General features: G+C 44.3%; 1 protein-coding gene across 1 annotated transcript in view; it reads right to left on the bottom strand.

Moving 5' to 3' along the window:
- Positions 1-268: 268 nt before the first annotated feature.
- Positions 269-11,185, bottom strand: part of LOC126236322 (Parkinson disease protein 7 homolog) — a 50,260-nt gene continuing 39,343 nt past the window's right edge. Inside the window, exon 6 of the mRNA XM_049945541.1 lies at positions 269-617. Within this exon, the coding sequence (XP_049801498.1) occupies positions 499-617 (119 nt within the window). The 3' untranslated portion in view covers positions 269-498. The remainder of the gene's footprint in view (positions 618-11,185) is intronic.

The raw sequence follows: 11,185 nt of genomic DNA, 5'->3' as shown, positions 1-11,185 counted from the left end.
AATGGAAATCTTAGTATCATAAAATTAAACAATTTTTGCGTTTTAAATTTATAGTTTTGAGATATTTCACACTAACGTTTTGCTAACTCTCCCAGTAAGTAAACAATGGTTAGTAAATGATTATGTTTGCAAGTAAACAAGTACCCATTGAAAAAACTTTAAGAATTAAAATTTGGGTAGGTTTTGCAATTTAAGAAACATAGCGTTACATTAGAAACATTTGAAAACAATGACATACTGGAATAAATAACAGTTCGTGCACTTGAAATTCCAGATTGTCCTTAATCGTTGTTTACAGCCAGTTCTTCAATTTGGTAGCTCGTTCTCAACGTTATCTACAAGTTCTATTACCATTAAATTGCCTACCACGCCGAAACTACTATGACCTCTTATGCATATGAAGAGATGAAGTATCACTGTATTTTCAAACATGAGGGAGGCCAAAGTGTGTGTCCTCGTATTTCGGCGTGGTCGCTGAGTACAGGAGGTGTGGCCCCATCACGCCAACAGCATCGCCTTGGCCACCGTGAGCGCCGTCTCCTTGTCCACCATCTCTTCCACGATCCGCAGCGCGAAGTCGAACGCCGTGCCCGGTCCACGGCTCGTAATGAGCTTTCCTGTTGGCACACCAACAGCATTAGGTTCAATTAATATACCTTACATACACTATAAGGCAAAGAAACGACCAACCACAAAGAAATTATCCGAATGGGAAGGAAATAAGTAGAGGTGATGTACATGTACAGACAACCAAATTTTAACAATTTCAGAAAAATTTGATGATCTATTCAAAAGAGCTTCTCAAATTGAACAAGCCAATAACGTGTTGGTCCATTTATGGCCCTCATGGAAGCATTATTCGGCTTAGTACGGATTGATAAAGTTGTTGGGTGTTCTCCTGAGGGACATCGTGCCAAATTCTGTCCAATTACCGCGTTTAACACTTTCGCTGCGGCATCGGTGCAGGCGAGCAACTCTCCAGTGCGACCCGGCAACGTGCGAGTGCCCTAGATCCCTCTTTTGTATTTTCGCTCAGCGATATGTTGACACTGTTATCGTTCGTTTCGTCAACTACAAGTTACAACAATTCGTCTGTTACCAATAAACTGAAGGCATCCATAAGAGAATTGCCAGCAGGATGAATTTGCAAAACTACTTCCTTCGTAAATGGGTGATACTACATATTATGTGGTTCTTTATGCCGGGACTCACCTGGATTATCTCCGTGTGACAGGTAGGGTTCTTTTTCGTCGTCTATTTCCACACAATCGTCGTGATCCGTATCGTCAGATTCGGAACTGTCACGAAACAGATTCGAAAGCTGTGCTTCCACGCTATCATCACTCTGCAATTCTTCTGCAGCCTCTAAATGACAATCTCCGTGGTATGCCTCGTCCTCATTACACAAAAAAATCACTGTCGTCTAGTACACTAAGTCACTGTTCCTCTGTCAATTTAACGCTTTTTCTGCTCCTTTTCACATTGGAAGGTCCAGATGTCGGATCATTAGCCGCCATATACGTTCGATAACTGACCACACAAAACAAAACTTTACACGCTTTGATGCTAGCTTAGACGCTGCAACTAGACTGAGGAATCCGACTTTTTTTTTCTTTTATTGATTTTCAATTCCCCCCGAAGCGGGCGGGCTGGCAGCAGCTTAGTACGCTGCTCTGTAGCCTACAGACTTTTATTTTAAAAAACGGAAGAAGAAAAGAAACAAGAAAAACAGGCGATAAAACGGTGACGTCAAGTGTAAAATGGTGGAAAAATGGGGAAAGTTAAAACAGAAAGCAAAAGGGGTTGGCAACGTTAATAAGACACAGGAATCAGACAAGTAACATAGCACACACACAATTAAAAAAACACGGTGACAGTCTGGTTTCTGTTCGCAAGAGATAAAAGGCACACTCAGCGACAGTATGATGGCCGTTCGCAACACTTCCCAAAAAACACAACACGGAACACCCACTGTAAGACACTCACTGTAGAACACTCAATGTAGAACACTGCACGAAAGTGGCGGCACAAAGATGACACTCCCGAGCCAAAGGCAGATTGGGGGGGGGGGGGGGGGGGGACCTGGAGGAGGTGGAAGAACAAGGACGGAGGAAGGAAAAAGACGAAAAAGGGGGGGGGACCAAGGAGGGAGAGGACTAATAAAGGGGGAGAAGGGCAGACGCGAGAGGGAATGAGAGGAGGCAGAGGAGGGAAATGTAAAAGGACTCAGGGGAGGGAAGGGGGCAAAGAGAGGGGAGGTGGGGAAGGAAGAGGATGGAAGGGGGGGAGAGGGAGCCCAGGAAAAGGACAGAGGAAAGGAGGGGGAGTGAGGAGGGATAAATAGAGGGAGAGAGGGCATCAACCGGGAGGGGGAGTTGATGGAAGCCACCTTGGGAAAGGAGATGTAGGGTGTAGAGATGGAGGGTAGGGGTGACACAACAGTGAAGACGTGGCAGGGGGCGTGGATGGGAGAGGAGAGGAGCAACCAGGGGGTGAGGGGGTTCAAGGCGGTGGGAGGTGTAGAGGATGCGGATACGTTCAAGGAATAGGAGCAGATGGGGGAAAGGAATGAGATCATAGAGGATCCGCGTGGGGGATGGGAGGCGTATACGGAAGGCGAGGCGGAGTGCATGACGCTCAAGGATCTGGAGGGACTGAATCCGACAGTGAGCGCAGACGCTTATAAGCGTCAGCTGCACTGGCTCGTGGCTTGTTTTGACGCTTATCAGCGTCAGCCACAGCAAAAGTGTTAATCGTCAGAATCCCCAGCTGGTTGGAGACCCCTGCCCATAATAGGCCAAACGCTCTCAATTGGGAAAGATCCGGAGACTTTACTGGCCGAGGAAGGTTTTGGCAAACACAAAGACAATAAGTAGAAACTCTCGTTGTGTGCAGGAGAGCATTATCTTGCTGGAATGCAAGCCCAGTATGGCTTGCCATGAAGGGCAACAAAACGGGACGTGGAATATTGTCGACGTACCGTTCTGCTGTAGGAATGCCGCAGATGGTAATCAAAAGGATCCTGCTGTGAAAAAAAAGACACCTTCACTCCTGGTTGTTGGGCCACATGGCGGGCGGCAGTCAAGTTGGTATCCAATCGCTATCGCGTCTCCAGACACGTCTTGGGCCTGGAATCTCATTAAAGAGAGTAGAATTATTGTCAGTGATGAGTCCCACTTCGAATTGAGCTCCAATGGGCAACGAAGACATGTCTGGAGACGCCCTGGACAGTTGAGGAATACCAGCATGACTGTCGCCCGCCGCCTGCCGCTGTAGCCGCGTGCTTCTAGGCGCTTCAGTCCGGAACCGCGCTGCTGCTACGGTCGCAGGTTCGAATCCTGCCTCGGCCATGGATGTGTATGATGTCCTTAGGTTAGTTAGGTTTAAGTAGTTCTAAGTCTAGGGGACTGATGACCTCAGATGTTGAGTCCCATAGTGCTCAGAGCCATTTGAACAACTTGTCGCCCGCCACACGGCCCGACAACCATAAGTGATGGTTTGGGGTGGCATTTCTTCTCATATCAGGACCCGTTTGGTTGTCATCCGTGGCATCCTTACAGCACAGCGGTACGCGGTAACAGGACAGCATTCGGAAAGATATCCCTCAGGCGGACATCCAACAACTCTATCGGTCAATGCCAAGCCGAATTACTGCTTGCATGTCCGCGGCTCGTGGTCTTGCGGTAGCGTTCTCGCTTCCCGCGCACGGGGTCCCGGGTTCGATTCCCGGCGTGGTCAGGGATTTTCGCTACCTCGAGATGACTGGGCGTTGTGTGTGTCTTTCGTCATCATTTCATCCTCATTCACTCGCAAGTCGCCGTAGTGGCGTTAAAAAACTTGAAAAGCGGCGGCCGAATCACCCCGCGAGGGGTCTCCCGGCCACCAATGCCATACGCTCATTATTTTTGTTACTGCTTGCATAATGGCTAAAGGCGGGCAGACGTGTTTCTGACTTAGTCAACTTGTGAAACTCTCTCTTGAATCAATCAGTCAGTCTTTTTTTAAATTTTAATCATTCGTTTGAACATGTACATCTATCGAGTTCCGTCTCCTTCGGATAATTCCTTCGCTGTGTGTCTTTTTTCTTTTGTCTTAGAATGTATTATATAATATTTTTAACATTGGAAACTCGTGTAACATCAACATAGCCTAACGATGCCTTGGAAGAATACGAAACAATGGTTGCGCAGAGGAAAAGTCTGCTCGGTTTTTAGTGTTGCGTCCAGGGCTGCCAAAAGTCCCATATTGTAAGCAATTTTTCGTAGATGAGGATTAAAAACTATCCAGTATAGACCTTGTACAGGACTCTAAAATCTTTCATTTAATGTTTTCCAGCAATTTAGCATTTTCGTGAAACTCATTTGTAGAAATTACATCAATGCCAAACCCATGTGTTGCAGATCAATATATTTAAGTAACATTTGTCGGAATCACACTATGGTACATCACATTACGAATATATTATTAGATTAACATTCTCCCCAAGAAGATTAATAATTTCTTCTATGCCGGGCTTGCAGCGTCTGAGGTCAAAATATGACATCCATAGATATTTTAAAATGTGTGTGTGTGTGTGTGTGTGTGTGTGTGTGTGTGTGTGTTTGTGCCCACGTATGCCGCTAAGTGCACCTACAAAATTTTGCAATGCCACCACATATAGGTTGTGTTCCAAAAGTGAACAGCATAGAGACAGAAGTGATGACATTTTCTGCAGGACCTTACCATCACTTTGCAGGACAATGCTCAAGCACGTACAGTGCAAGCTGTTACTGATTTGTTTGACTGATGGGGCTGCTAAGTGCTTTACCACCCACTGCACTCCCCGACGTAAGCCCTCATGAGTTTAACTCGATTTCTAAACTGAAGGAAACACTTCCCGGCATCCGCTTCAGAACTGCTACAAATTCTTTGGGTAATAGACCGCGCCGCTCGAACTGTCAACACAACTGGCACTGCCAAGAGTATCCTACGACTTCTACATCGCTGGCAACGGGTTACACTACTTTGAAGGTCAGTAAAACTTTGAAACACGTATCTATTTTGTACAAGTTGTAAACAAATAGTTGCCATTATTAAAGTTCCAAACCTCATATAATGAATTTCCACGCTATTACATGATGTAGTTGAAAGTCTGTTGGTTTTAACACCAAACTGTGTAAATCATAATTCATTTTTATGTGTAGCTTATGAGAAAGAACATTATAAAGCAGAAAGATTTCGGGTACTTTTGACTTAATTCTGTTGGTACTGTATCTTGTACTCCATTGTCTGTTCCAATCCGTTCCACTGTGCTTAGAAGGTAACAGTGTTTCAATAAAAAATTTTGGTACTTAAATTAGATCTTTTGAACAAGATGTTTTGTATTTTAAACAATGTTCAGTTGTAAAGTATTCAGCAATTATCAATGCCACTGGCTAGTTCGTATAATTACAACTTACGTACGTAATTTTAAACAATTGTGCATGTAATAAGTCATGCTTGTTACGTTATTTTACCTCTAACGACAAATGAATCTCCTAATCGAGTGGTGTAATGCGTGGAAACTTCAATTAAATGCACACAAAATCCAAGCCACCATCTTATTATGTTGCACCACCCGGCGTTTCCGTCGTCCAGACTTCCATCTCTCCATCTACAACCAACCCATCTCTCTGACTAACGCAGTTAAATAATTGGGACTAACTTGCTACAGAAAACTAACATGGAATGCACATCTCCTAATCATCCAACACAAAGCCCGAAACCGACTAAAACTACAAACAGGCAGCACCTCGGGTCTAAATCCTTCTCCTATTATCCTCACCTACAAACCCCTTATCCGCCCCATCCTAAACTAAGCCATCGTTGCCTAGATTTCTGCTTCGCCTAAATTTTATCAGTCCCTTGAAATCCTGGAAAGACGTGCACTCCATCTCGCCTTCTGCATCGGCCTACCTTTCCCAAGTCTCATCGTGTACCAACTCATCCATTTCCCACACTTCTTCCCAGAGCACCTTAGGATCCCATACATTAATCGCAAAATCCAGCTCCAGCACCCAGTTTCCCACCCACTGATAACTAGTCCAGATAGCCTGATGCGCCAGTACATCCGTATCCCACCTTCCATGCGCTTCCATGCCTTAACCATCCTCTCCCGCCTGAATTTTAACCAACTCCTACTCCCCAACGATGAACTCCGTTCTGAGACATGCCCTTCTTTCCAACACTTATCACAATGTTCCATCTCACACTATCCTCCCATTTACTTCTTCCCACTTCATCCACCTTGCTGACTTCTAGTCGGTACCTGCGGTTCTGCAGGGCCCCATAGTCATACTCATCATCGCACCTTCAACCTGACATTTTTTCGTGTGTCACCAATGATCCCATTACACCACGGCATCATTCACTTTCATCGATGACTGTACTTTAACCATAATTTAAAACTGTCAAACGAATTTTAAAAACCGTCAGTATTTTCCACCTACGTGATTTTTACAGAATCCTCGTTTATTGTCACTTGCTTTTATGTAAAAATTGTCGATATCATCCAACTATGTATTTTGTACAAAATTATTTATTACCTTTTGTATACATTAACCATCTTTAAATATAGTTCTGCATCCTCTGACTGAAGAGCGATTTTATACATTGTCCGCCCTCCCCCTTTGTGGGGAACTGGAAAAAAAAACCTTATTGCAACTGGTTCCTTAAACGTCTTTTAACAATGAAGGTGGACACAGTGAACTAAATCTCGATCTGGATTTGTAATACACATTATTTGCGATTGATTCCTGTATATTTTACTATTAAAGTTTCTTTCTCAATAAACAAGCACAAATACTGCGTTTCTTCCACTGATTGTTCCTATTTCCAGAATGCTCTTAAGACAAAAGATTTTTTTCCCAGAACCTCGTTTTTTCTGGAATCTCTTTCAAATTAACTTGTTCTTCTACTACGTTTAAATTACTTTGTAACAACAGGTAGCAGGAAAATCCATAGGTAGTTGTTTGGGCTGTTCAGTCTCCCTTCTTATGTGATAGATTTATAACGGTGCATTTCCGGTATCCAGAGACTTTTTGTCTTTCGTATAAATCGCAGATCGGATGATGAATGTTCTGTTTCTTTGCACCCTCTAATTTTCTCATTTCAGCTACTGTACCTTCGCTTTCGACGCTCATTTGTTTTTGCGTTCTTTGACAATCTTTTATCTTATTTGGGTAAGACTCAGTGGTTTTGATTCCGTGTGAAGAATTCTGGTGGTTTCGTATGTTGTTGAGTGATTTAGGTGGTTTTCAAAACAAAAGTCGAAATGGTGGTAATTCTCGCTGTTATTTAGTACCAAATCGATGTCCCTCCTTTCAAAACAGAGATTTGAAGATTACTACAGTTATAATACGTCTTTAAATGTTCCCTAGAGCTCTGTATTTGTCTGTTCTTTAAGCATTCTTTCCAGTTTTCCAACAGGTTTGTTCTCTTTGTACACTTATCAGCCAGACCATTATGACCATCGAGTACTATCGATATAAACCTGTCCAGGCAATAGCAGCGTCATCTGGCGAGAAATGACTGCAAGTCAGACACACGCACGGTGTATATAGTATCAGTGAGTGTGCTGTCCATGTGTACAATTGGGAAGCCGCGCGACCTATCTGAGTTTGATCGAGGGCACATTGTTATGCTTCGGAGACTCGACACGAGCATTTAGGAAACTGCACGACTTGTTGGGTATTCGAGCAGGGCTGTGCTGAGCGTCTCCAGCGCTTGACGAAACCAAGATAAGACCACATCCAGACGTCGTGGGGTTGGGCAGCCGCCTCTCATTACAGATGTCGTATGTCCTACCTAGGTTGGGCAGACTGGTAAAACAGGACAAGTGGCGAACTGTGACGGAACTGACATTAGACTTTACTGCTGGGCAGAGTACAAGTGCGTCTGAACACACCGTGCACCGAACACTCCTAACGATGGGCCTCCGCAGCTGACGACCTATGTATGTGCCAATTAACATCGCGTTATCCTGTAGTTCGGGATGGACACAGGTTGGCGGCAGTTCCATTTTGCTCTGGGGAACGTTCACGTGGGCACCCATGGGTCCAGTGGAGCTCCTGCAAGGCACCGTGACTGCCAAGGAGTATCGTACACTGGTTGCAGACCACGTACACCCGTTCATGACGATCATGTTTCCCGACGGCAGTGGCATTTTTCAGCAGGATAATGAATGCTCCATGTCACAAAGCCAGGAGTGTGATGGAGTGGTTCGAGAAACACCGTGGCTAGTTCCAGTTGATGTACTGGCCCTCCAACTCGCCAGACATGAACCCGATCGAACACGTCTGAGATGTGATTGAACGTGGAGCCAGAGCTGATCGCTCCCCTCCCCGGAATTCACGGCAGTTGGGTGACTTGTGTGGGTGCACGCGTGGTGCCAACTCCCTTCAACGACCTAGCGAGGCCTCATTACTTCCATGCTACGACTCGTCGCCACTGCTATCCATACCAAAGGTGGACATTCCGGCTATTAGGAAGGTGGTCATAATGTTCGGGCTGATCAGTATATATCGTCTGATGATGCAACAGTTTTATCTTTGTTAAATAAGGTTTATTTCTTCCTTATTTTGGTTGTAATACTATATCTTTCAAAGCCACCGAGCGAGTTGGCCCAGTGGTTAGCACATTGGACTCGCATTCGGGAGGACGACATTGAAACTCGCGACCAGCCATCCTGATGCAGGTTTTCTGTGATTTCCCTAAAATCGCTTCCGACAAATGCCGGAATGGTTCCTTTGATATAGCACGGCCGATTTCCTTCCCATCCGTCCTTAATACGATGGGATCTATGACCTTGCTGTTTGGTCCCCTCCTCCAAATCAACCAAACTAATCTTCCAAGACCTCGATCTCTTGACGAGGGTATCATCACTCCTTTTGTTTCGTCGTATGTATTTCCATTTCTTTTTCTGGTCTCCCGTATTATGATCTGCTTCTGCTATTGATTGATTTCTTCCCAGCAGCCCATATTCATCTGCGACAGACTGAAGTAACCATTTCTTTGGTTTTTTTATCTACTTTTTTCACGCAACACCTAAATTAGTGTTGGAAAGACTTTATTTTACATCATATTTCATGTAGTTGCTAATTTACGGGAAGGAATAGTTTTAATGCATGATTTGGTGGATGCTAAAAGTTAATGTAATCAACTTTAGGCCGTAACAAAAGTCGCTTTGCGAACCGTCAGTTGTTCAGACACAAGCGACAAAATTGTGCCATGTTAACTGTTTGAGTACGTAACTTTGCCCATAGTACAAAAGTAGATCCTGAATGCATTAGTACATGTCTCTGGTCCAAATGATGTATATGGTCTATATTTTTGTACTCAGGCGAAACTACAAAGTAAAAATTGAATTTACGTAGCCGCTACAAGAAAGGAATATAAAGTTCCAGGAGAGCATTTGACATAATAGAGGCGTTAAGAGAACCTTACGCTTCTTACAGAATCCCTACTAGAACCAACCTCCGTGTATAACATCACCGCCTGTCCACTTTGCGCGTACAGTCACTGTCTTGCTTTCTACAGGTAAAATGTTATGTATTTCATTATTTCTCTCCTCGCGTAGCGTAAACACCCAATAAAGTACGCAATACAGTAGCAGTTCCGTTTCTAAGCAGTTGACAGATGATATAGCCAAAATAGGCGATGCAGTGTTTGTATCTTAAAGACCTAGTAATAAACATGACTGGATCATTTCCCAACAGAGTACACTCAACTTAACTGAAGTACGAATTGCGACAGACTTCTGATCCTCTCGAGTTACGAACAGCACGCGCTATTCCAGCTGAAATGGCTCGGAGCACTATGGGACTCAACATCTATGGTCATCAGTCCCCTAGAACTTAGAACTACTTAAACCTAACTAACCTAAGGACAGCACACAACACCCAGCCATCACGAGGCAGAGAAAATCCCTGACCCCGCCGGGAATCGAACCCGGGAACCCGGACGTGGGAAGCGAGAACGCTACCGCACGACCACGAGCTGCGGGCGCTATTCCAGCTCACGTGGTGGCAAGTAGCAGCTGTTTTACTTGTTCCTAGCCTGTGGACTTTATTTTCCTGTCCCCTATCTCTTCCTCCCTTGTGCTAATATTTTTCTCCCAACATCACACTGGAATCTTTGTCTCTCCCTATTGTTGTTACTCTCAACCGCTCCTTCCGGCGCCAGGTTAAATTATTGCTGGACGGCGAAGCATGTATCCCGTTAACTGTTCCTTTTTCTTGGTAGGGATGTTTTGTAGACTTCTTTCCTACACATTCTCTCGCACTTCGTCATTTCATACTTGACATTTCAATTACAAATTGGTTCTAATCTTAGAAAGTAGCTATGAGGATAGACTTCTGATATTTAAATTCAAGAGCGCCAATACATCTAGTTTAAATTATTGTGCTAACAAGGGAACCTCCCCATCGCACCCCCCTCAGATTTAGTTATAAGTTGGCACAGTGGATAGGCCTTGAAAAACTGAACACAAATCAATCGAGAAAACAGGAAGAAGTTGTGTGGAACTATGAAAAAAATAAGCAAAATATACAAATTGAGTAGTCCATGCGCAAGATAGGCAACATAAAGGATAGTGTGAGCTCACGAGCGCCGTGGTCCCGTGGTTAACGTGAGCAGCTGCGAAACTAGAGGTCCTTGGTTCAAGTCTTCCCTCGAGTGAAACGTTTACTTGCTTTATTTTTGCAAAGTTATGGTATGTCCGTTCGTTCATTGACGTCTCTGTTTACCGTAATAAGTTTAGTGTCTGTGTTTTGCGACCGCACCGCAAAACCGCGCGATTAGTAGACGAAAGGACGTGTCTCTCCAATGGTAACCGAAAACATTTGATCGCAAGGTCATAGGTCAACCGATTCCTCCACAGGAAAACACGTCTGATATGTTCTATACGACACTGGTGACGGCATGTGCGTCACATGACAGAAATATGCAGTCGACCCACCTAACTTGTGCACTTGGCAAACGGGTAAAAAGATTCTTCTACCTTGCCCGATTTAGGTTTTCTTGTGGATGTGATAATCACTCCCAAAAAAAGTGATTAAAACATAAGAGTTTGTCACATAAACTGTAACCAATGAATGCAACAGTTTCACAGTCGCACAGTTTTCCCTGTGCTCTGTGAAAACGTATGTTTTTAACGTTTTCAGATCTG

The sequence above is a fragment of the Schistocerca nitens genome, chromosome 1, assembly GCF_023898315.1.
Source record: "Schistocerca nitens isolate TAMUIC-IGC-003100 chromosome 1, iqSchNite1.1, whole genome shotgun sequence".
NCBI lineage: Eukaryota > Metazoa > Arthropoda > Insecta > Orthoptera > Acrididae > Schistocerca > Schistocerca nitens.
Note: the sequence above shows the minus strand (reverse complement) of the source record. Positions and strands in the feature narration are given on the sequence as shown.